The sequence below is a fragment of the Cetorhinus maximus genome, chromosome 27, assembly GCF_964194155.1.
Source record: "Cetorhinus maximus chromosome 27, sCetMax3.hap1.1, whole genome shotgun sequence".
Classification (NCBI taxonomy): Eukaryota; Metazoa; Chordata; class Chondrichthyes; order Lamniformes; family Cetorhinidae; genus Cetorhinus; species Cetorhinus maximus.
In genome coordinates, this window is record NC_135905.1 from 9,344,109 (window position 1) to 9,371,666 (window position 27,558).

The following is a 27,558-nucleotide window of genomic DNA, read 5'->3' on the forward strand; positions in this document are numbered from 1 at the left end:
CATTTCAAGAAATCCGCTCCATCCAAGCCCTTAACACTATGTCTATCCCAATTAATGTTGGGAAAGTTGAAATCACCTAATATAATTACCCTATTGTTATTGATTTTACACACCTCCACAAATTGTGCACATATTTGCTCCTCAATTTCCTGCTGACTATCTGGGGGTCTATAATAAACACCTAACAATGTGGCTGCCCCTTTTTTATTCCTAAGCTTTACCACAAAGCTTTATTTGATGCCCCCTCCAAGATATCATCTCTCCTTACTGCAGTAACTGACTCCTTAACTAATAATGCAATGCCTCCTCCTCTTTTACCCCCTCCCCTGTCTCGCCTGAAGATTCTATATCCCGGAATGTTGAGCTGCCAATCCTGCCCCTCCCTCAACCATGTCTCAGTGATGACTACTATATCACAATTCCACATGTCAATCCTCACCCTTAACTCATCTGTTTTACCTGTAATACTCCTGGCATTAAAGTAGAGGCCATCCAGCCTTGCCTTACTCCCTTGAAGCTTAATGCAGCTGTACTCCCTCTGACTTAATTGTTTTACTGTATTATGATGTGTCCCTATTCTGCTAACATTCTGTGTCCTCTCCCCCTGCCGAATTAGCTTAAACTCCTCCCGACAGCACTAGCAAACCCGCCTTCAAGGATGTTAGTCCCGCTATGGTTCAGATGTAGATTGTCCCGCTTGTACAGGTCCCACCTTCCCCAGAAATGGCCCCAGTGATCCAGGAATCTAAAACCCTCCCTCCTGCACCAACTCTTAAGCCACGTATTCATCTGCGCTATTCTCCTGTTTCTGAGCTCGCTAGCATGTGGCACTGGGAGTAATCCAGAGATTACAACCTGAGAGGTCTTGCTTTTTAGTCTACTGCCTAACTCCCTGAATTCTTGATGCAAGACCTCATCCCTCTTTCTACCTATGTTATTGATACCAACATGTACCATGACCTCTACATTATCACCCTCCCCGTTCAGGATGCCCTGCAGCCGTTCAGTGACATCCCAGACCCTGGCACCAGGGAGGCAACATACCATCCTGGAGTCACGCTGATGGCCACAGTAGCGCTGATCTGTTCCTCTGACTATAGAATCCCCTATTACTATTGCTCTTCCTCCCTTCCTTCCCTCCTGTGCAGACAGGCTGCTTGTGGTGCCAGAAGCTTGGCGCTGTCTGCACTCCCTGGAGGAACCATCGCCCTCATCAGCCTCCAAAATGGAATACCGATTCGCGAGCGGGAACCCAGGGGACTCCTGAACTACCTGCCTGTTTCTCTTGGACTACCTGGTGGTCACACATTCCCTTCCTTCCTCAAGTCCCTTCATCTGCGATGTGACCACCTCTCTAAACGTGCTATCCATGATGCTCTCAAACTTGCAGATGCTCCACAGTGTCCCCAGCCACCGTTCCAGCTCTGAAACCCGAGCTTCCAGGAGCTGCAGCTGGACACACTTCCTGCACACATGCTGGTCCCGGGCACTGGAAATGTCCCCGGCTTCCCAAATGGAGCACAAGGAGCACACTACGGCTTTGAGCTCTCCTGCCATGACTTATCCCTTTAAATTAAACCTTTTAAATCAATTATTCTAGGGCCCTTCTTCCCTGACCCTCGTTACTATGGAAAATACAAACTATAAACCACAAAACGACCTTAAGCTATAAGCGATTAAAGTAGTAAATACTTACCCGACCTTACCCACTACTCACCAGTCATTCCTTTCCCTTGTAGCCTTTACTGCTGCAGCAAGGCAAGACCACCCTCTGAAGATTTAAGAAGTTGGATAGCAAGGAAAAGATGCAAAGAGCACCTCTTCCCCTAAGCACTGAATTCCCACGGCGCACCAAATTGCCAATACCCACTCTGGCTGTGCCTCACTCAGGATGAGCGCTCTCCCCTGTTTGTGTGCAAACGCGACATTTGACTCAATAGCTCCATGCCAGTGTTAATGGTTCACATGGGCCTCCACCCTTCCTATTTTATCTGACACCATCAGCATATCCTTCTATTCTTTTCTCCCTCATGTATTTATCGGACTTCCGCTTAAATGCAATCGTTGCCATTCACCTCAACTACTCCTTGTGGTAGCGAGTTCCACATTCTCCCCACTCCCCGGGTAAAGAAGTTCCTCCTGAATTCCCTAGTGGATTTATTGATGACCATCTTGTATTTTATGGCAGAAACCCAGGTTTAGATTTGAATGAGGTGGGTGAAATAAGGAGTGGTGCTTGGTAGGGGGCATGGATTTGTGTCAGTTTGGGAGTCTTGCGCATCTTTTTTTTGTTCTTTGCTACTGTTTTAATGTTAGGATGTCCCAATTAAAGCAGGCAGGTTGAGAGGCAACCGTTGCCCTACAGGCTGCTTAAAGTTTGATTTCTGTCTCAGATTCAGAACATCTGAAATGCATAAAACCAACTCTTCAATGGGTCAACAACAACGTGCGCAGCCCAAGACTCTTCCCAAGTCTGCAAATTTGCGCCAAGTGTGATGCAGGTGGAGACTGGGCGTTATAAACCTGCCCTCCAACTCCCTCACCCCCAATGCCCAAGTGAACTGGTGAGTGTGGGGATATTGGGTTGGGCCCCACTCTGTCCCTATGGGGATATGCGTCACTTGTCTAAATCCAGCAAGCTTAGGCCCAAGGGGGTAAAAGTCAAAGCTTAGTGACTTCCCTTTTCGGAGGGATTTTAGGAGTTGAGCCACTTGCACAGACGTAAACGTCCCTTGGCTTGCTCACCGCAGGACCACCCTTAGTGCCTCATACTCCTCCTTTCTTCAGTAAAGCACTTTAGCGTGTTCTTCACGTTATTCTGCGAGTCACGATTGCTCTTTGGAATCTGGATTCACAGGGGAAAATGCCATCTCCCAGTGATGGCTCTACCAATCGGGTCCTGTTAATGGACTGGGATGGCTAACCAGTGGTCAGCACTAGAGTCCTCACACAACCTAGCTAACAAAAAACACAAACTGAGACTTCAACAATGGAGGTGAAAAGGTAAAAGGTTGGCTTGGAGAATGGGCACTGGGGAATTATTTTAAAAACCTTTGGTCTTAATCTTACTCTAACCGTCATGGTAGGTATAATGAAGCTGCCCCACAGCCCTGAGCTTTACTCTTCTAACATTAAGGTGATTTTTAGGCTGTTGCTCCCCTTGACAGGGCCTCAGTGTAATGTCTCATCTGAAAGGCAGCACCTCCGACAGTGCAGCACTCTCTCAGTATTACGCTAAACACCAACCTCGATTACAAATAGTTGATGGCAAAATTGCTAGACTGGTAACTCTTGGCTTCGGAGTGGGAGCCGTGGCTCAGTAAGTCACGCTCTCACCTCTCAGTCAGAAGATTGTAGGTTCAAACCCAGAGACTTGAGCATATAAAGTGATATAAAGTGCTTTGGGATGTCGTGGAATGCAATATATAAAATTGAATTCTTTCTCTCATAAGGTCGTTCTCTCTTTAGTAGACACTATACCCCTTTAACGAAGTAGCATTTTTGCAACCAGCAATTTATTTTAATTCCAGCGATTCTGTAAACACCTATACATTCTGTGGCTAAGCCTCTGCCCTTCTTAAGTCTCAGCAATTTGGACAGACAGGGAACCCTTTCAAGAACCGAGCTGTAAGACAAGGTGGGCACAAACTATAAAGGTGGTGAAGGGTGGCTGTCAATGCTGAAAGGGTAGCTTGTGACTAGAGCTGCAGGAGAGAGTGTCGGCGCACTCCGTTTGGAGCATCGCCAAGCTGTCTCTCCGTGGCAAGTGGGCCCACAGAGCGGTTTGCAAGTCTCTCCCATTTCTTGGCAATATCTGCCTATACAGGCAAATAAAGGTTTGATTATGACTGTTTGATTTGGCCCAGCTGATGCATGTTGGAAAATTCTGCCTGTGGTGAAGTTGGCGCTGATGAGCTCCACAATGCCCTGCTCATTCTGTCTATAAATAGGACATCAGCGAAACAACAGGTGTCACCCCTGAGCCAGCAGACAAAGGGAGGTTTGCAGTGAATTTGACCCAAGTTGTAGTCTCCTCTAGTTCGTGCCAGGAAACGGTTCCAACGTTTGGAGTGATCCAGCCAGAGTAAGGCTCAGTGAACAATGCTGGAATTGTGCACTCCAGCATTGCCCAGCCACAAAAAATAACTTTCTCCTGTTCCACATTCCACGTTTGCAGTGATCTTGTTCTGAATATCTGAACTGGCCTGAGTTACTGAGCCAACAGCTCCATTTTCAGGCTATACAAGTTACATCAAGAGTATCCCATATATATCGAGAGTATAGACCTACACTCCACCCCATACATATCCAGGGTACAGATTTATGCCCTACCCTATATATCTACAGATCTGTACTATACCCTATACCTATCTATTTTATAGATTTGCACACTACCTCATACCTATCCAGAGTTTAGATCTACACTCTACCATATATCTGTCCAAGCTTTAGAGCTAATCTCTGCTCCACATCCATTTGGGCAGAAGTCCGATTTCTGCCTCATATTTATCCCGTGTATTACTATTTGATAAGCATTTCAGTCTTCCCTTTGCACAGTGAGGAATAGACTCCATGCCATGAGACATAGTCTTCACAAGCTCACATTGCAGCTCACAATGCTAACTGAGCCCATCATGAACAGAGTGAGAAGCTTAGAATTTGGTCCACAAGTTAATACAAACGTACAGATTAAGAGCAGCATACCCTGATGGTGTGCTAGTGCAGCTGGTTTCATCATATTTCTTATGGGTGAAAATGGGAAGTGTTGTCCTTTAGCTTTGAAAGCTAAGAAAATAAAAAGGGTTATTAAAAGTACTTCAGCTGCTGAAACACTGGCTCCTATGGAGTGGATATGGGATTCTATTTGTTAAATATTTTAAGTGAGATTCTGTACAAGGGGCACACTGAAGACAGTATAGCCATTGAATGTTATGTAGGTAATCGCTCATTGTGGGATAATGTACACTCTGTGAAATGTATGCCTGAGAAAAGAATTGACCTTACTGGGTGGATGAAAGTTATTAACCGTCTGATTGCTTTACATAAAGTAATACATATATGATGAGATTGTTAGGGGTCCTGGAGGAGAGGTGTTTTGAGACATAACGCAGAATGTGAAACTTTTTGATCTAATTTGTTTTGACTTTTTGGTTGTCCATATTAATTCCAATTTTTATTTAAACAGAGAGAAGGTAAAGAGAGGGATGAGTGTTGGGGGGGGGGGGCGGTGAGGATTTGAGGGAGGGGTCATGGTCCAAAGAGGAGTTACCAGGCTTGGCAATTGGCATCAGTATGGTCTCTCTGCCATGTAGCACTGTCAGCATGCCTGATAATGGTATTGGTGTTAGAACAGGGCTTCCCAAATTGTGGCTCGTGACCCCACGAGACGAGACTCTGGGGTTGTGAGCTCCCAGGCAACAGTGGCTACCATGGAGCTCTGACTGAATGTGAAGAGCTGCAAGGCCGCTTTAAATCGTTGCGTTTTTTCCAAAAGCTGGGCCCGGCCTAACTGACCAATCTCTTTGAAGCCCGATTCCCACACTAAAAAAGCCAGTGAAAAGGTGGGATTTAGAAAATCCCTGAAGATTAAATACTTTGCCTGCCTCCCAACGCCTCCCACCCCACCCCACCCCGCTGCTCTCACAGGCCCTTCTGCTTGCACAGGGTCTCCCCACCTTCCCCCCACCCCGCCCCACACCAGCCCACTCTTACACTGTCACTGAAGGGTCATTGGCAGTTTTCAAGCCTCCAAAATGGGGTCACGGCGGGAAAAAGTGTGGGAAGCCCCGGGTTAGAATGATAGATTGCAAACTCAGAGGGAGCTGGATCAGGGTCGGTAAAGGGAGTGAAGCAACGGAGACAGCCAATGTCATGGTGACCTTGCTCCATGAAGAGAGCCAGGCAATGCAAGAGGACAGAGTGAGGGGTCCTGGAGGACAGCGAACATCAGAAAGGGGTATGAGGGCAGCCCTCCTGGCCAAGAGAGAGACCCCCAGGGCAAAGGAAGTGGAAGGCAAGATTCTCATCGTCTTGAACTTGGAATTTTTTAGGGCGCGGGCATATGGAGATGAAACCAAGGCCAAATGGTCCAGGGCCAAATAGTAAGGGGCAGAGGTGATGGGTGAAAATACGGCAAGGGGTGACATTAGAAGGAGAGATCAGGACAGAGGAGGTGAATGGGAAGAAGGCTTGAGAGGTAGGCTGATATCCAAGAGTTACTTGAGCTATTGTTCTCAAAGGGATGAATAAGAAGCTTTTTTCATTAAAGTGCGAGATGATACCTTATTATTATTAGTGGCAGTTGCCACAAAGCCTTCCATTGAATGGTGATGTGGTAGACACTGTAACATGTAACATCTGTTTGTTTAATTAAAGCCGTGTCAGGTCATGTTACAACATCTACCAAAAAAATTGCAATTCCACCTGCGGTTTTTATCGAACTAGAGATTTCAAATCCAATCCTGCCTCTTGTATTAGGACATTCCTTCTCGTTCCTCTTCTAATCTAAGGACAGAATCTTCGCTGCCCTGGGGTGGCAAGTTTGAAGGCGGTGGGGGTTGGGGGTGGGATGGTGTTGTGAAGCTAGTGGGAAGACCTGTTGGGAGGCTCCACCTCCCAAAGAGGGGGCCACCAGCAGTAAGGTTGCATGCCTGGCCCAAATGCCGCGAGGGGAGGGGTTTCCCCTCCGCTCAGCGGGACCTGACTGCCCAGTCCTTCTGAATTTTTATTTGAAATTCATGCCTCGAGGTCTTCTACCTGCCTCAGCAGCGGCTGTCTCTCCCAGCAGGGCTGCCCTGTGATTGGGGCTGCAGCATCTCCGCCCTCCCCCTCCCCTTCCTCTCCTTAACTGGACAGCGAGCGACGAGGGGCCCAATTAGGAGGCCGCCTTCCGAAAAAACAGCTCCCCGAGTCTGGCGCCTGGCAAGGTGGGCTCCGGACCCCCACTTGGCCCTAAAGCCCGTGGGAAAATCCCACGCTAAGGGCAGAATCGTCGCCCGATTTGCACTAAGTGCGAGCGAGCGGGTGTGAAGAAAGTCGCTTTACCCGCCAGCCGCCAATAGCGGGATTTCGCACCATATTGTCCTGTTCCCGGCAAGTCCCGCCTCAGTAATAATGCACGCACGGGATCGCTGGCTGGGTGGCCTCTGATTCGCCCGCCCGCCCATCACTTCAGGCCTTCGGTAACCCGGGCACCATATTTAAAGGGAGCCCCCTGCATGGGCTGAACGCCATCACTGACACCATAGTTGGCCTTCAACAGTGTCAACGCGAGAGGGATGTGGGGCAGCCCAGTTTCACTCCAGCCTCCCCTCCTCCTCAAGGAGTCAGCCCAGAGGCCATTGGGCACCCATGGGGGAGGAGGACCAGCAGCTCGACGCCCCGGGGCCATCCACCCAGGTGACGCCGGGAATGTCCGTCCAATCCATATCCCCCCTTCCTGTGATCCCCGCAGCTCCAGCTCGACAGGCTGAGGAGGGTGCAGCTGGCCCCTCAGCTGGACACCCAAAGCAGACCGGGGCCCACCAGGTCTCGGACCCTCCAGAGGACGCCCGCCAAAGTCGTCACAGGCAGGCAGGGCATAGCCGTAGGCAGGCTGCCTCCACCTCCGCTGTGGATGTTGGAGGAGCACCAAGATGAAGCGGCAGGGTGAGGAGGGTTGAGAAGATGTCGGACGGAATTTGACAGCGGCAGGATTTTATGGTCCTGCCGCAAGTCAATGGATTTTTGATTGGCTCGCTGCATTTTACAGCCCCGCCTCCACCTTGACCAGGCCGCAAAATTCCACCCGTGGTTGCACAGCCTGGGCACGGGTGTTAACCACTTGTACACAATGTTCATGATTGTAAATAAACTCCCAAGAGCGTCCCCTTCCCTATGGCTCCTTGTTCTGATGAGCAGTGTTTGTGTCACTCAGACGTGAAACCTTGGTTCCTGCACAAGATAAAGGCAGGTGTCTCATTCCAAGGCCTCTTCCCTGTGCTTTGTGTAACCTTCAGACCAAAGTGATGGTCCAGCCTCACACTCACTGGACACATTACTGATGCCTGCACCTCGATGGTGCTGGTCATTGCTGCCAGAATGTTGTGGGCAGGTGTCACAGAGTTCCCTCATTCTCTCTCTGTGCTCTCAGCACCTTTGAGGTGGGGGCTGACCCCCATCTCGTCAGTATCTGTGACCAGTGATGCTGTGCTCCTGAAGGGCTCAGGTACTGAAGGCAAACAAAGGATCAGGTGCATTTAAAGTTTCACAGCTACGTCTCCCTGAGCGCAAGTGAGCTGCCCTCAGCCAGACAGGACTCAGACATTCACAGACACAATGTGAAGATCTATGGTGTGTCCTCACTGCCTGTCATCATTATCCTGCTAGAATCTAGCAACTATTAGGGTCTCCGTTGCGTCTCCATGACATGAGCCTGAGCACTGTGGGTATGGGCGCTGCCATTAGCCGCACAGGAGTCCCAAATGTTCACAGATGCAAGGCGAGGATGTCGGGACTGTCCTCAGTGCATCTCCTCATCATCCTCCACGAATCTTGGGGCTATGAGGGCCTCCAGTCCGACCAGTGTGATGGCCTCATCCCTGGCATCCTCACCTTCGAGGACCTCATCACCATCATCACCTTCAACATGATCCTCATTGGAGGAGACGTGCAGCTCTCCCATCTCCTCCTCAGCCAGGCCCTGCTCCCGTCACAGTGCCAGGTTGTGTAGAGTGCAGCAAGTGACCATGATGCGCGACACCCTCGGTGGACTGTATTCCAGTGCTCCACTGGACCCGACGAGGCATTGGAACCTCATTTTCAAGATGCCTATTGTTTGCCCCCCCAAAGTCCAGGTCATGGCCTGAGCCTGGTTATACCGTCGCTCTGCTGCAGCCTGAGGCCGCCGCACGGGCATCATCAGCCACGTCCTCTCTGGGTAGCCCTTGTCCCCGAGGAGCCAACCCTGCAGCCTCTGAGGACCCTGGAAGGTGTCAGGGATCTGAGACCTGCTGAGGATGTAGGAGTCATGGATGCTCTCTGGGAATCGTGCGCAATACTGTAGGATGCATTTGTGGTGGTCACACACCAGTGAATAGAAGCCCTTGCAGTAGATGTAGTTGACTGCTTGTTGCCACGGAGATCTAAGTGCCACATGAGTGCAGTCAATGGCACCCTGCACCTGTGGGAAACCTGAGATCTGGGCAAATCCCAGCACACTTTCTTCCTGGCTTTCCTGATCCCGGTCGAAATGCACAAAGTTCTGTGCCTTCGCGAAGATAGCGTCCGTGAACTCCTAGATACACTTGTGCCTGGAGGCTTGCAAGATCCTGCACAAGTCACCTGTGGAGCCCTGGAAGGAGCCACTGGCCTAAAAATTGAGCACCGTGGTCACTTTCACGGCCACTGGCAGCGGATGCCCTCCATGTCCCCCTGGCGCCAAATCCTGCAGCAGGCGGCAAATGAGACCAGTCAGTTCCCTAGACATGCACAGTCTTCAGCGACACTGGTTCTCAGTCATCTGCAGGAATGACAGGAGCCATCTAAACACCCTGTGCTTTGGTACGTCCCTCAGTCTGTGCGGCCTTGCCCTCCGAACATCCCACTTCCCGCCTCCCCCCTCCCAGCCTGGCCCACACTGGAGCCCTGGCCCCAGCTGGGAAAAGGCGACTGGCCTATGTCCCTCGCGAGTGCGTGGTGCCTCTTCCTCGATGTCCCTCGGGCGATGCTCACAAACTCTGCACAAGGTTGTGTTCACTCACCTCCGAATTCCTCTCAAAGTTCAGGTTGCCAGGTGCACGCCTTTTAAAGGCATCTGTGAAGCACACCATTCTGGAGTCACCCCGACAAGGGGGCTAAAGTTGACGGGGGGGAGTGGGTGGCGGTGGGGGGGGAGGGGGAAGTTGGGACGCGGGGGAGTGGTGGCTGGGTGGGGATGATTCTGGTGAGCAGGGCTTATCATGAGATGCTAAAGAATTGAAATTAGGTTGCCAGCGGTGACAGACACGGCCGCCATTGGTGGGTGCGGTGAACGATCGCAAACTGGTTTCACGACGGCGATAAAGAGATTTTTGGCCATCTCGCCACATCGTCTCCACGTTGCACACCCCCCTCCCCCGCCCGCCATTTTGCCTGAGACCAACAAGACCAGACGACTCCGCCCGAACGCTTTGTTTCCCCAACCTTTTCCTTCAGTCAGTCTTCCCACCTTCCCCCCATCTACAGGGTCCGAACCCGAGCTTAGTGCCCCCTTGATTTACCTCATCTTCTACCTTCATCCTTTCATCGTTGGAAGGGGCCCAGTTTACTCAGTTATTAAAAATAAGAGCTCACATCCCTTCAGACTTCCTAACTCTTACCTATCGGCACGATTCCAGTCACAATCATAAAATCCATACAGAAAATATAAAACCAATGCTTCTGAGAAAAGTGATGGAGTGAGTTTGGAATGTTGTCCTTTCTTTGGTCCTTTCTTGCCCTCTGGCTGCAAATTGGCATAATAACAGTTATTGAGATTGCTTCACCTAATGTAGATACTTTGAAAGACTAGACATAAATAGTGTTCAGCTTAGAGCTGAAATAATGATTCCTTTGCAGGTTGAGTCTTCCTGAGCACTTGGATGGAGCTCAGTGCAGATGCCTGACCTTTGTTTTAAAAATTATTTCAAATATGCAAGAGGTGGCACCTTTGAGTAAAGCAAAAGTACAGAAGATGTGTTTTTCTCAGGTAAAGCAAGGCTCACAAACAGCTTAGAATTCCACCATCGTATCATCAGCAGATACTAGCAATGATTTGGAGAGTGCCTGTATTCTAGATTTTAAGGTTGTTGCTTCCAGTGTCCCTATTGAGCCCACTCTACACCATCCCCATAAAGCAGCCTCGCTCTACACCATCCCCATAAAGCAGCCCCACTCTACACCATCCCCATAAAGCAGCCCCACTCTATACCGTCCCCATAAAGCAGCCCCAATCTATACCATCCTCATAAAGCAGCCCCACTCTATACCATCCTCATAAAGCAGCCCCACTCTATACTGTCCCCATAAAGCAGCCTTATTCTACACCATCCCTATAAAACAGCCCCACTCTACACCATCTCTATAAAGCAGCCCCACTCTACACAGTCCCTATAAAGCAGCCCCACTCTACACCATCTCTATAAAGCAGCCCCACTCTACACAGTCCCTATAAAACAGCCCCACTCTACACCATCTCTATAAAGCAGCCCCACTCTACACAGTCCCTATAAAGCAGCCCCACTCTACACCATCTCTATAAAGCAGCCCCACTCTACACAGTCCCTATAAAGCAGATGCACTTGACACCATCCCCATAAAGCAGCCCAACTCTACACCATCCCTATAAAGCAGCCCCACTCTACACCGTCCCTATAAAGCAGCTGCACTCTACACCAACCCCATAAAGCAGCCCCACACTACACCATCCCTATAAAGCAGCCCCACTCTACACCGTCCCTATAAAGCAGCTGCACTCCACGCCATCCCCATAAAGCAGCCCCAAACTACACCATCCCAAAAAGCAGCCCCACACTACACCATCCCCATAAAGCAGCCCCGCTCCGCACTGTCCCTTTAAAGCAGCCCCACTCAACATTTCCTTCAAACAATCCCACTATTTGAGTGAGTCTTTGACATAATGGGAACGTGCTGAAGCAGTGGGTACAGGGGTTAAAGTGCACACCAGGCAGCCCTGGTCAGGGAAAACCAGAGCTCCGGCTCTGCATTTCTGGTTGACATCCAGCAGGATCCCCGAGTCCAATGGTTAAGCTGGGGACCCCACCCCATCCCCCCATCATGTGGGAGATCAGAAATGCTTCCATATATAGGATAACTAACTGGCTATCATGAGCATGCTACAGCCATGGAAGGAGTGTGCATGTCTTAGCCGATGAGATTTGTAACTGTCATACAAATCCTTTCACTTACATAATCTCCAAGGGAAGCAGCACTGCTGTTTTATACTGACTCCTATAATGTCACAACACCAGCCTTTACTTGCCTTAAAAATCTGTCTCTAGTCTATACTGCTCATCTAGGCAATGCTGTTACTATTAAAGCACAAATGTGATGAAATACTCTCCACTTGCCTGGATGAGTGCAGCTCCTACAACACTCAAGGATCTTGACACTGTCCAGGACAAAGCAGCCTGCTTGATTGGCACCACATCCACAAACATTCATTCCCTCCACCACCGACACACAGTAGCAGCAGCTTGTACCATCTACAAGATGCACTGCAGGAACTCACCAAGGCTCCTTCGACAGCACCTTCCAAACCCATGACCTTGACCACCTAGAAGGACAAGGGCAGCAGACACATGGGAACACCACCACCTGCAAGTTCCCCTCCAAGTCACTCACCATCCTGACTTGGAATTATATTCCGTCACTGTCGCTGAATCAAATCCTGGATTGCCCTCCCTATTAACACTGTGCGTGTACCCAGACCACACGGACTGCAGCGGTTCAAGAAGGCGGCTCACCACCTCCTTCTCAAGGGCAATTAGGGATGGGCAATAAATTCTGGTCTTGAGAATCAATAAATGAAAAGACCTGGAAAGTGAGCATCACTCTGGGTGCAAAATGAGACCTTGTAGATGAAACAAAGGGATTAATGTCTGGGCAGATTCACATCTGCTGGTTCAATATTACACAGTAAGGAGGCTGAAAAGAAGCCTCAGAACATTCTTTTGTCTGGTTTATGCCTGTGTGAGATCAAAAGACCAAGCTGAAAGACAAAATTGGCCTTTTTTTGTTGTTCAATGTTGAAGGATTATGGAAGTGACTGGTCCCAGTGACCTGGCTGAGGCACTGAGACAGTCTCCTGTAAAGAATCAGACTGCATGAGGCCTTGTTTTGAAAACACATTGAAGAATTGCAAAGATCAAGTAATCTTCACAGGAAATGAAAATGTTTTTGCTGCCACCGGGTGTATTGATTACACTTACACAGTGATAGGCAGCACCATTAAACACCAGTGCAATTGTGTGATTCATGGGGGTGTGGGAGACACAGGATTGAACATGCGACTGGGTCTCATATAAACAAACAACCTCCTCGCCCCACACACAGACACACACAGACACACCCACACACACACCCACCCACAAACACACAGACACGCCCACACAGAGACACCGACACACCCACACCCACTCACACACACCAACACACAGACACGCCCACACAGAGACACCGACACACCCACACCCACTCACACACACCAACACACACACACCCCCACATAGATACACACACAGATTCCCAAACCCACATACACACCCAGCGACACACACACCCACACCCCAACACCCACACACCCCCCCCAACACACACATTCCGGCATACACACACGGACACACATACAGCCACATACACACCCCAACACACCCACACCCCAACACAGACGCACCCACACCCCCAACACACACATACACATACACACCCCAACACACACACCCAACACCCTCAACACACACACACACACATCCAACACCACAACACACACACCCACACCCCCAACACACACATCCACATACACACCCCAACACACACACACACCCCAACACACACACACACACCCACCAATACACACACACCCAACACCCCTCAACACACACAAACCCCAACATCAACCCACACACACACCCTAACACACCTGTAAACACATACACTCACCCACACCCATATACATACCCCAATACACACCCTCATCCCAACATTCACACACACACACACACACAACCCAACATGCACACACACCCCGCCCACACACACCAACATGCACACCCACCCACACACGTACACACACACCACCCACACATTCCAACATGCACACACCCACACACCCCAACACACACATCCACATACACACCCCAACACACACACACCCCCTAACACATACACACACACCCCCAACACACACACACACCCCCAACACACACACACACCCCAACACACACACACACACATACACACCCAACACCCCCAACACACACACCCCCAACACACACACACACCCCCAACACACACACACACACCCCAACACACACACACACACATACACACCCAACACCCCCAACACACACACCCCCCAACACACACACACACATACACACCCAACACCCCCAACACACACACACCCCAACACACACATCCACATACACACCCAAACACACACCCACCCACCAATACGCACACACCTAACACCCCTAATGCACACACACACCCAACACCCCCAACACCCACAAACCCCAACATCCACCCACACACACACCGTAACACACCTGCAAACACATACACTCGCCCACACCCATATACACACCCACACCCCAACATGCACACACACACTCACAACCCAACACGCACACACACCCCGCCCACACACGCCAACATGCACACCCACCCAGACACAGGCACACACCTACCCACACACCCCAACACACACACACACACACCATCCACACACCCCAACACACACACACACACACCACCCACACACCCCAACACACACACACACACCCACACAGACAAAAGCGGGATACATAAAAGTTCTGTGGTTCTGGAAAGGTTTCTCATTTTCTTGTAAAGGGTTTCCGAGGGCAGCTATCTGTTGAACTTTATGTGATGTCATTACAAAAGGAATAATTGATAATTCCAGCCAAGGAACGTGATGTAAAATGACCGAACAAATGAAAAAAAACAGGCTGAAAAGATACAGCAGCTATGTAAGCATCTGTAAAGAGAATGACCAAATCTCATAGCACTGAAGAGGACATTTGGCCCATCGTCCTTGTGCTGGCCCTTTGGAAGATCTATCAATCAGTCTCACTCATTCCCCGTGGAGCTGGATAAACTGACATCATCCCTGTCACCTTCAAAACTGCTGAATTATCTGTTCACCCCCAAAAAGCCGCCCTTCACCTTTGTGCCTTAACCAATGGCACAGTTCCAATTTGGGTTGGACACATTCCTGGAATTTCCATCACATGACCTTCTGCTTCCAAACACCCTGCCCCCAAATTCCAGCCATTGGTTGGCTCAGATGTCCATCCTCTTGATGTGCCAATTGGAAAGGGTGGAGATTCTTCAGTACCTGATTGGACAATTCTTCACCGTCAATCAAACATGTCTGATATGTTACAATTAATAAAAGTGTCCAAAGAAAATGTAAAAACACCTCAATGCCCTGGGTAGCTCGCAGCTTTATTCTGGCCGTTAATTCTCGGAGACTCCAGGACAACTCTGGATGGTTGGGAATCTTATTTCCAATCTCCCTTCCCTCTTTCAGGTTCTCAAGCTTGTCCACATCTCCCAGCTCCATGCCCAGCTCTTCTGTAACACCCTGTCTGTACCCAGCCGGCTATCCACCCTGCTCGTAGCACCAGAGTTACAAACAACGTGCTCTGTGCCAGTGGCACATGGGTCCCTCCTCCACGCATTTCCACAGGGCTGACCAGCCAATCATCCTCCCACGCTTCCCCTCCACCACCCAGGACTGCTGGATGTACCCTGACGCAGCTCCCATTCCTACCCAGCCTGAACACGTCTCCAACAATGGCTCCTCTTTTCCCCCACAGCACTGGCGCCCCACCCACCCCTATGCCCCCCCCAGAGCGTCCTCTACCTTAACCACACGCCACCCCTTGACGACGCCATCCGCGGACACAGGATTAGCTTCTAGATGCACAGCATTCACACCCAGCTCTAGCTCCCCAACCTTCCCCTATCCCTGTCGCTGCTGAACTGCTTGGCTGACACTAAATCTTTGTGCGGCTTATAAATTTGGTGGACTTTGCGGGCCCTGGCATATTTTGGGGAGGGCATCTCTTGCGATCCGGATGTGGATTCCAGGTTCTGCTTGTTTCTCTTTTTTTGGTTTCTGTGCACAGGGAACATTTCCCGTGGATTGCAGAGCTGGAATAATCACTGACCTTGAAATGCTTTTGTATCTCTTTGTATGGCACGGCCCTGCCGGTCTCACATGCTGAGTTTTCTGAGAACGCTGCCCTCTGCTGTTACCCACGGTTACTCCTCAGCAGTCTTTGTACCTCCGCTTGTTTCTCATGTAGAATTCCTGCGTGCTGTGATTCCTAGCCCATTCTGTGCTTCATTGGTCCCTCTTCCCACCCTCCCCCTCGCCTGCTGAGTCCCTAAGCTTTGAGATTCCTGCCTTAAACCCTTCTGCCTCTTCACCTCTCATTCCTCCCTTAAAGCCTGCCTAATGTCTCCTCGTGTGGTGAGCCACGCTCCTCTGAGGCGCATTGGGACCTATGTTAAAGGCGCTATACCAATGCGGCTTGTATATTGTTGGTGTTGGATTTTGCCTTGTGACCCTCCCGTGATGCACTTTGGAACATTTGACGAAGTTAAAGGCACAAGATGAAGGCAAGTTGTTGGTTGGCACTGAGCCATGTCTGTCGGGCCTCTGGGGTAAGGCTCTGAGAGATTAACGCACTGTGTCAACATACCCCCCGCAGGGTTTAAACCTTTCATATTCTGATTGACAAAAATGGCAGAAATTACGGTCGGAATTTTAACAATCGGATACGCAGCCGACCTGAACTAGCGCGAAATCGCGTGAGGAACCGATGGGCAGGCATCCCGTCGCCATAGCGACGTCGCGCCATATCGTGGTTGTTGGGCACGCGCAGGAGTCAGAAGTGCGCCCGCCGACTGTTAAAGTCTCAATTAAGCCACTTAAAGCCCCAGTCATCCGGGATATTTAGTGGCCCGTGCGCTTTTACACTTAGTGCAGGGGCCAATCGGCTAGGGCGGCCTTCACGTTTTTGCATCGTTCTTGATCCAGGGCGGGGTAAAATGCCCGAGAAGATGTTTGAAGGCTGAGGAGTTAGGGGTACCGCCGCCAGTTGTTTGTAGTTGCGTTAGAGATAGTTTGTGGCATTTTTCTGTGTGAAAACATCCTTTGAACAACGCCGCAGCTCCCTGAGGCAGCTCCGCAGCAGTCGTCAGCCTTCAGGGAGCTCCTTGTGAACCGCCCGCCCGCAACCTCACTTATGTCGGCGTCTGCCCTCTTCCTGTCCCCAATCCACCCCCCCCCTCACACCCCCCCCACCTCACCTCCAGAACGACGTTGAGCCTCTCTTGGCGCATGTTTCACGCTGGCTGCCGGTTAATTGGCCGGGCCGGTGTGAAATCGCGTTTCTTCCCAGATCTTTGTCCGGGAGTGGATTCCACGTCCGCTTCCGGGCTCACTGATCTCGCGCACCCGACCGGCGCAGAGTTCAGGCCTCGGTGTCAGTCAGCTTAATCTTTAGCTTAAGAACATATGAACATAAGAAATAGGAGCAGCAGTAGACCACACAGCCCATCGACAGCCTGCTCCGCAATTCGATATGACCTTGGCTGATCTCGGGCTTCAACTCCACTATCCCGCTCACTCCCGATGTTCCTCAATTCCCGGAGAGACCAAAAATCAAACCCCCTCAGAATCTTATACGTTTCAATGAGATCACCTCTCATTCTTCTGAACTCCAGAGAATATAAACCCAATTTACTCAGCCTCTCAGCATAGGACAACCTCCCTCGTCCCTGGGACCCATTCGCACCTCCTGATCATGTGGTTTTAGAAAAGGATGTATCAGCATTTGACTGAAGCAAAGGGTGTGCTTTGTTCATTGGAGTTCAGATTCCTGATGAGACATTGTTGAAAGAGCAGCAAATGAAAGTCAGGGAAAGAGAGTGGCGTCTGTCTAACAGCTGAATTCTCTTATGCCTGCAGGTTGACAATGCCAAAGTCCTACACTATGTCGGTGCTGGAGTGGGATTTCCCAGCAGTATGCTGTTCATCTGTTTCCAATCTGTGCTCACCTACAGGATAGCAAAGAACTCACTGGACTACCAGATAGGTCACTGCCGGACTTTCCTCACCATTGTGGCCTTCATCAACCTTGTACTGAGTATCCTTTGCGCAGAGCACTCCCTCCAGACAGCGCTCGGAGGCAGCAGTATAACTTCCGCCAGCCGTTGTCACGTTGCTTTAAGCCAAAATCAGAACCAAACAGAGGCGGTTGGTAATCAGATGCATAAATACTCCTGGGGAGTAATGTGTAGCAAACAGGTAGGGGGCAGTGTATTCAGTGAGCTCAACATGTTGCACCAGCTGGCCTGTGCAATATAAAGACCTACAAAGCATATTATCAAGGTCAGACTGGAAGCTGTAGTGCAATTGTACCCTAAGTTTGCCATGCTTAATGCCATATGCCCTCTCTCCACCTCTCTTCGCAGCTCTGACTCACCCTATTTCAGAACTGTCCTAGCCTTCAATTCCCTGTTATCCTTTGCCTTACCCGCACTTTACCAAACAATGTTTTCCCTTCATTCATGTTTCACGACTGTTAGATACTAACGCCCCTCCTGATCTTTCTTCCCCTTCACTTTCTGCTGAACCTATCCCTCCTCTCAAACTCGCCCTTTGTCCGATATTCGCCAATCCCTGCCCCAAATGCTGCATGAACTCTGGCGTGTTTCCGGCATTTTCTGCTTTTAGTAACCCTATGTTTGCTGATCTATTAACCTCCAGAGGAAGGCTTGGCTTACTGAAGTTCATCCCTCTTGCAGCCTTACTCCCAATATGCCATCCAAGAGTATTTTGAATGCTCCTAATATCTGTCTTAAGAACCCCACCTGCTGATTATGGCAAATATTCTTCACGTTTGAGGGAGCAGTCCTAATACCAACTTCAAATAGGCTTTTCCATTTGAATTTATGTCCTCTGCTCTGACACTGTAATTCCGTGGGTTTGTGCTGTTAGCTGGGAGCCGATAACACAACTTGAAAATTCGGGCACACACTGACCCTGAATTCAGAAAATTACGGACATTGTGCGTCCCATTGTCTGATTTGCACATCGGGTTGCCAACCCTTCAGGATTGCCCTGGAGTCTCCAGGAATTAACGTTTAATCTCCTGAACACTGATGAGAGCATCCCAGGAGAAAAATCACAGGAGCATTAAAACAGAAGTCCACTTCTCTCATTTCCTTTGAACACTTACTTTTATTCGTTACTGAGTCATTCGACATTGAGGGAGAAAGGCTGATTGAGCTTGTCGGTTAGAGGGTGAGGCCATGCGACCAAGTCACCAGGCATGCGACCAAACAGAGTTGGCAACTAAAATAAAAGCAAAATCCTGCGGAGGCCGGAAATCTGCAATAAAAACAGAAAGTGCTGGAAAAACTCAGCAGGTCCGGCAGCATCTGTGGAGAGAGAAACAGAGCTAACGTTTCGAGTCCCTATGACTCTTCCTCAGAGCTGAAGACTCTTCCGAAGAAGAGCCATACTGGACTTGAAACGTTAACTCCATTTCTCTCTCCACAGATGCTGCCAGATTTGGCAACTGTCCTCCTTGCCCGAGCAGTGTGAAAACTCCCAACCAACAGTGCGGTCTCACAGAGTTACCCTTCAACATTCTGGACTTATCTTAATTAAACAATTTCATATTGTATATGGCTCAGTGAGAACCTCACCCTTTTAAACACTCATCAGACTATAGAGTTTAGGCTTGGTCCTAAAATAAGTTTAAAAAAATTCTTAGCAATAAATGATGTGCAAACTGTTTTAAGTAGATATTAAAAGAAAATGATTGTTGATGTCTAATGTTACTTGGTCACAGGATTAAAATGATATTGCTGAGTATACGCTAGAGAACTATCAGTAATGATTCTCTGGACCTCTTAACTCGCTTTGACAGGTATTTTATGAATTACAGCCCTAAAACCAAAACCACAAACCAGGTGCCAAAAAGTTGTTAACAGCGCAAACAGATTAAAAGACCGTTCTTTCTTCCTCTCTCCCCTTCCACGCCAGTTGTAGTTCAAAGCCAAACACCAACGTCAATAATTAATTTGTGAAATTCTAATCTGAGGTATAATTAGAGACCGGATTTAACTCTGAGTGAGGACATAGCCAAACAGCTTCAGATCTGCTTTGCCATTCAATTGGATCATGACTGATCTGTCCCTTTCCTCCATTTTATCTGCCTTTGTTCTGTATCCCTTGATATCTTTACTCCACAAACATCTATCCATCTCCGTTTTTAATATTTCACTTGGCTGCTCCCCTAGTGCCCACAGATCAGTTGCGAGCTCCAGGTTTTCACTAACCCTTGCCTGAAACCGTACTTCCTGAATTGGCTCCGATTGCTTGAATTTGCAGATTATGCCCCTCTAACCCTGCAGTCCCCAACAGAGGAAATTGTTTCTCTGTCTCTACCGTACTGAATTCTCTTCATCACCGTAAAGGCCCTCAGGCCAACCTTCGAATCTCAAGGGAGGTACGAGTCAATTTGTGTAGCTGGTTCTCATAGTTTAACTCTTTAATCCCTGGTGTGGTTCTGATTAATTTGTGATGCACTTGCTCCAAAGCAAATATATCCTTCCAGAGAAGCATTGTCCAAACCTCAACACAGTATTTTATTTGGAGTCTGTGCAAAGCTCTGTACAATTGAGGTATAACTTCCTCACTTTTGCTTTTCAGCCGTCTTGAGGTGAAAAACAAAATTGTTTTTGGTCGTTGTGCGTTAGCATTTAGTGATCTGTGTGCATTCTTTCACAGGAGCGGGCATCGCTGGCTAGACCAGCGTTTATTGCCCATCCCTAATTGCCCTTGAGAAGGTGGTGGTGAGCTGCCTTCTTGAACCGCTGCAGTCCATGTGGTGTAGGTACACGCACAGTGCTGTCAGGAAGGGAGTTCCAGTGTTTTGACCCAGCGACAGTGAAGGAACGGCAGATATATTTCCAAGTCAGGATGGTGAGTGGCTTGGAGGGGAACTTCTGGGTGGTGGTGTTCCCATGTGTCTGCTGCCCTTGTCCTTCTAGATGATAGAAGTTGTGGGTTTGGAAGATGCCGCTGAAGGAGCCTAGGTGAGTTCCTGCAGTGCATCTTGTAGATGGTGGTGGTCGGTGGTGGACAGAATAAATGTTTATGGATGTGGTGCCAATCAAGCGGGCTGCTTTGTCTTGGATGATGTTAAGCTTCTTGTGTGTTGTTGGAGCTGCACTCATCCAGGCAAGTGGAGAGTATTCCATCACACTCCTGACTTGTGCCTTGTAAATGGTTGACAGGCTTTGGGGAGTCAGGAGGTGAGTTACTCATCGCAGGATTCCCTAGCCTCTGACCTGCTCTTGGTAGCCAGAGTATTATATGGCTAGTTCAGTTCAGTTTCTGATCAGTGGTAACTCCCAGGATGTTGATAGTGGGGGGTTCAGTGATGGTAATGCTATTGAATGTCAAGGGGACGATGGTTAGATTTTCTCCTGTTGGAGATGGTCATTGCCTGGCACTTATGTGGTGCGAATGTAATTTGCCGTTTATCAGCCCAAGCCTGGCTATTGTCCAGGTCTTGCTGCATGCAGAAACGAACTGCTTCAGTATCTAAGGAGTTGCGAATGGCGCTGAAAATTGTACAATCATCAGTGAACATCCCCACTTCTGCAACTATTTAGCAGTGACCTGCACAAGGGGAGGTCCCTCTGCTCATTTCCCCGATCCCCGTGATCTTGCGTGTTCCTCTTCAGTTGCTCGTGGGAGCCACCGATTTTCAAACTTCACTGAACAATGTGATGAACGATAAGAATACGTGAGGTGGTTCTCTGTTGCTTTCCTCATTCCTGCTTAAAGAAAACATAAGCCGTCTTCCCCAGGGATCCTCCGTCTGGGAAGCAGCCATTGTCCCCTGAAGTTCTAGCTCCTTCGCCATCACCACCGAAAATTCACTGGTTCTGCTGTTGACCATGACCCGTCACCTTGAGTACGGGAACCCTTAACTGGACCTGGACCGACTCGCAAATGGGCAAGGATGGCTACTGCCTGAGGTCTCAAACGACCCTGCTGACCTACTTATACTACACAGGTTGCCTATTGTGCAACTTTCAGCAACCGTCACACTTAATTCCTGTCACGTTTACCCTGTCATGCTTTGAAACATTCCTGTTTCTATAATGAAGTATATTCTCTGACTGACCACGAGAAATGCCATGGAAGATCTTTTAGCGCTGACACATAGGGGAGGATTTTCCGGTCACGGAGTGGGTGTGGGGCCCGCTCGCCGCTGCGTAAAATGACGCGGGATGACATCAGGCGGAACGCTTGACGTCACCCCCGCGTCATTTCCATTTTCAGTTTGGCGGGGGCGCAGCCGAGACAGCTGTGCGCCCACCGACCTGTCAACCGCCTACTTGAGGCCATTATTAAAACAATTTAGGTAATTGACAGGGCTGCCCATCCAACCGTAGGGTTGGCGGGCAGGCCGGGAGCCCTGGCGGGCTTCAGAGAAAGCACAAAACCTCATCCACGGGCGGGATGAGGTTTCATGAGGGTTTTGAAACATTTAATAAAGGTTTGCGTAAACGTGATGGACATGTCTCAACTCATGTGACAGTGTCACCTGAGGGGACATGTCAGGGAAATTTTTAAAACATTTGTCTTAAAAGTTATAATTCCGAGGCGATCGCCCTGAGGCAGCACTTAGCCTCAGGGAGGTCAGTGCGTTCTTTCGTGCGCATGCATGAAAAAGCGCCCTCCCGGCTGAGGGAATTCCCACCTCCCCGCTCGCACAGGGAGCGCATAGCGCTTCCCGGTGGATGTCACGCTGGGTGAGCCTTAATTGGCCCACGCACGTAAAATGGCAGTGCCCCCCCGATCGGGGGCGCTGATCGGAGGTGCGCCCGCTCCTGCACTTCCCCCCCAACAGGGGGAAAACTTTTCCCATACTTTCGAATCCAGTTACTACTGGAGCCAGAATATCTGCAGCTTCTTAATCAATCTCCTCAGGGACAAAGTCAACATTCTCATCTGCAGCTTGACCCTATCATTCATGTCAAGAAATATTACGTTCGTTTAACCTTAAGCAGACAAATATATAAGTTAGCAGCAAAGTAATATATTGTGCATTGCATTGTAAAGAAGGAAAGATTTGCATTTATATAGTGCCTTTCACAACCACCATACATTCCAAGGCGCATTACAGCCAATGAAATACATTCAAGTGTAGTTGTTGTTGTAATGAGGAAACACAGCAGACAGTTTGTGCACAGCAAGCTGCCACAAATAGCAATGGGCTAATGGCTAGATAATCTATTTTGGTGATGTTGATGGAGGGATCAAGGTTGGTCAGGACTCCCATGCTCCTTTTTGAAGGGGTGTTGTGGGATCTTTCATGTCCACCTGAAAGGGCAGACAAGGCCTCACTTTAACATCTCATCCAAAAGATAGCACCTCCACCAGCTGAGCCACAGCTGTCTCCCCTATCTATATATGATTCCTGACCCCTCACTGCCATGGGAAAACCACTAGGTAAAAATGTTACTTGACAGATGGTTATGCTGTGTATTCATACAGCTCCATTGTCAGGTTCCAACAGTAGAATTCACATTAATCTTACTGACCCAATTCTGGTTCAAGGCTTCACTTCCAAATCTATGTGATGACTGCTGTTGCTGTGTGAGGAGCTATGTTTCTGGTTTCCAGTAAGTGTCACACACAACGTAATCTCAAACAAATTTGCAATTTAGAATGTGATCTGGAACAGCACCTATAGCGTGATCTGTTACATACATAGTTCCTATTATACATCGCTGTTCCTTTACTGTCACTGGGTCAAAATCCTGGAACTCCCTCCCTGACTGTGCTGTGGGTGTACCTACGCCACATGGACTGCAGTGGTTCAAGAAGGCAGCTCACCACCACCTTCTCAAGGGCAATTGGTGATTGGCAATAAAAATGCTGGCCCAGCCAGCAATGCCCACATCCCGTGAAAGAGTTTTAAAAACATCGAGAATGTGATCTGGAACAGCATTTAGAATGTGACTGGAACAGCATTTAGAATGCAATCTGAAACAGCATCTAGAATGTGATCTGGAACAGCATTTAGAATGTAATCTGGAACAGCAGTTAGAATGCAATCTGGAACAGCATCTAGAATGTGACCTGGAACAGCATCTAGAATGTGACCTGGAACAGCATCTAGAATGTGATCTGGAACAGCAGTTAGAATGCAATCTGGAACAGCATCTAGAATGTGACCTGGAACAGCATTTAGAATGCAATCTGGAACAGCATCTAGAATGTGACTGGAACAGCATCTAGAATGTGATCTGGAACAGCATTAAGAATGCAATCTGGAACAGCATCTAGAATGTGACTGGAACAGCATCTAGAATGTGATCTGGAACAGCATTAAGAATGCAATCTGGAACAGCATCTAGAATGTGATCTGGAACAGCATTAAGAATGCAATCTGGAACAGCATCTAGAATGTGATCTGGAACAGCATCTAGAATGCAATCTGGAACAGCATCTAGAATGTGATCTGGAACAGCATTAGAATGCAATCTGGAACAGCATTTAGAATGTGATCTGGAACAGCATCTAGAATGCAATCTGGAACAGCATCTAGAATGTGATCTGGAACAGCATTAGAATGCAATCTGGAACAGCATCTAGAATGCAATCTGGAACAGCATTTAGAATGCAACCTGGAACAGCATCTAGAGTGCGATCTGGAGTGGCATCTAGTGCATGTGATCTGGAGCAACATCTAGAGTGCAGTCTGAAACAGCATGTAGAGTGTGATCTGGAACAGCATTTTGAGTGTGAGCTGGAATAGCATCCAGAGTGTGGTCTGAAGCAATTTCTAAACTGTAACCCGGAACAATAACTAGAATATGATCTGATAGGTCAAGTAGAGCAAATCTGAAATAACACCTATAGCATGGTCTGCAATTATACCCAAAACGCAGTCTAGAAAATCACATTGACAGCAACATCATTACCCAGTTTATAAATTCCTTAACCATCCTTCTAGGTGGCGTCTTCTTTATTCAGGAGAGCTCACAGCTCCAGCATGCGGCAGCTATATGTGAATGGATTTTCACCATCATCATCCTCATTTTCTACGGGACGTTCGCTGTGGAGTTTGGCTCCATCACCCAAAACACCTTCCTCGAAATATTGGTGAAGAAAGGCAAGAAGACCCACTGTAAATCAGACAACAATGTAGTCCTCAGCACAGGCATCAACCGTGCCCAAGAGGCCATCACCATGATTTAGGCTTCGAGATCTCCACAAGCGGGTTAATTGATTGCGGCGCAGCCGTAAACTCTGCCTTAAAACATCCATAACAGTCAAACTGGGGGCCAGAGGTATTTGTGGAGCATTGCTGCCCGACACAATGCAAGGAATAATCACTAGATACCTCGGATCCTTGAGAACCAAGGATGCTGTTACATAAAAAGCCATCACAAGAGGACCAAATCTTTTCCTTTTCCAATGATATTTTTGGAACCTTTATACGAAATTTACATTTTTTTATAAAAATTTGATTTTTATAATAGAAAAATGAATTATATATTTTATGACAGCAAATCTTTCGACAATTCAGAGTATTGTGAGAGGAGTTTGTTGTCTTTAAGTTGCTTGTAACACTGACCCTTGTAAATGGGACAGGGAAACGTTCAAATGGAAGTTAATCATGTTCACTTTTTTAATGTAATTTCCATTTATTGGTGATTGATTCTGTGTATTTTTATGTCATCCTTCACTTCCAGGGAAGACGGGAACGATGCTACTCCTAAGACATTACCGTTCCCACTTACTAGGAGTTGTCCATAGACAGGGCAGGTTGACCGGAAGCATCAGCCCTGGTTTTGTGCACTCCCGCTACCTCTTCACTGTCCCTGCGTTTACATCCTTCCCCCATCCCCTACCTCTGTGTGGACTTAACTGGCCAAAGCTCTGCTTCCTTCCACGCTTCTCCCTCCCCAGGGAGGATGTGTCTGCCCCCAGATCCCCTCAGTTTTGCGAACTCAGAAGCATTTGACATCGACCCTGTACCCACCTCCCTTGAGAAGAGTCCTTGCCGACCTTATCGTTTCCCCCAAGCTCTGTAACCTCTTCCATCCCTCAAACACCTCTGCGCTCCTCCAATCTTGGTCTCTAGCACATGCTCGATTTCACTCGCCACACCATTGGCAGCCATGCCCCCAGCCATCTCGGCCCTAAGCTGTGGAATTCCCTCACTAAACCTCTCCCTCCTCCTTTGTAATGCTATTTCAAACCTACCTGTTTGACAGAACTCTTGGTCACCTGTCCTAATATCTCCGTCATGTGACTCGGTGTCGAGGTTTGACAGGTAACTCTCCTGTGAAATGCTTTGGGACGTTTTTACTATGTTAAAGGTGCTAAATAAATACAAGTTGTTGTATCAACTTCTGAAGCGATTAGGGACCTCCGCACAGTGACAACCATTTCCGCTCTTGCCATCTGATATCACCAGGTCAGCAAAGAAGCCAAACTCTCTTTTGTGTACAATGACCAATTTAAATAGTTGAATTTGTACACATTTTAAACAAATATCTGTATTATTAGAAATGTTGCTTATCAATCACTTGCTCTTTCCAGTGGTAAACAGACTACAGTTCCAGCCATCTTATCATCATTTAAAAATATGGGATTGAAATATACACAAAGTGACATTTTATGTTTGAAAGTGCTGCATTCCATTTGTACCTCAGGTTTCAGAGGTTAGGGTGAGATCAACCGCCCTTGACATCGAGGCAGCATTTGACCGAGTGTGGCATCAAGGAGCCCTGGCAAAACTGGAGTCAATGGGAATCAGGGGGGAAACTCTCCGCCGGTTGGAGTCATACCTAGCACAAAGGAAGATGGTTGTGGTTGTTGCTGGTCAATCACCTCAGTACTAGGACATCACTGCAGGAGTTCCTCAGGGTAGTGTCCTAGGCCCAACCACCTTCAGCTGCTTCATCAAAGACCTTACCTCCAAGATAAGATCAGAAGTGGGGATGTTCCCTGATGATTGCACAATTTTCAGCACCATTCACGGCTCCTCAGATACTGAAGCAGACTGTCCCAATATGCAGCAAGACCTGGATAGCATTCAGGTTTGGGCTGATAAGCGGCAAATAATATTTGTGCCCCGTAAGTGCCAGGCAATGGTCCATCTCCAATGAGCGAGAATCTAACATATGAATTGACATATGAACTAGGAGCAGGAGTAGGCCACTCGGCCCCTCGAGCCTGCTCTGCTATTCAATAAGATCATGGCTGATCTGATTGTAACCTCAACCCCACAGTCCCGCCTACCCCCGATAACCTTTCACCCCCTTGCTTATCAAGAATCTAGCTACCTCTGTCTTTAAAATATTCAAAGACTCTGCTTCCACTGACTTTTGAGGAAGAGAGTACCAAAGACTCACTACCCTCTGAGAGAAAAAAATTCTCCTCATCTCTGTCTTAAATGGGCAGCCCCTTATTTTTAAACAGTGGCCCCTAGTTCTTGATTCTCCCACAAGAGGAAACATCCTCTCCTCATCCACCTTGTCAAGACTCCTCAGGGTCTTATATGTTTCAATCAAGTTCACCTGCCCTTAATATTCAGCAGCATTACCATCGCTGAATCCCCCACTATCAACATCCTGAGGGTTACCATTGACCAGAAACTGAACTGGACCAGCCATGTAAATACTGTGGCTACAGGAGCAGGTCAGAGGCTAGGGAATCCTGCAACGAGTAACTCACCTCCT

At 48.5% G+C, this 27,558-nt stretch overlaps 1 protein-coding gene across 4 annotated transcripts in view; it reads left to right on the forward strand.

The window, feature by feature from the left end:
* LOC144668548 (transmembrane protein 150A-like) overlaps positions 1-26,235 on the forward strand; it is a 113,081-nt gene extending 86,846 nt beyond the window's left edge. For all 4 annotated transcript variants that reach the window (XM_078530686.1, XM_078530689.1, XM_078530685.1 and 1 more), the window contains 2 exons: positions 17,741-17,918; positions 24,822-26,235. In XM_078530686.1, coding sequence (XP_078386812.1) covers positions 17,741-17,918; positions 24,822-25,066 — 423 coding nt within the window. In that variant the 3' untranslated portion in view covers positions 25,067-26,235. The remainder of the gene's footprint in view (positions 1-17,740; positions 17,919-24,821) is intronic.
* Positions 26,236-27,558: the final 1,323 nt, after the last annotated feature.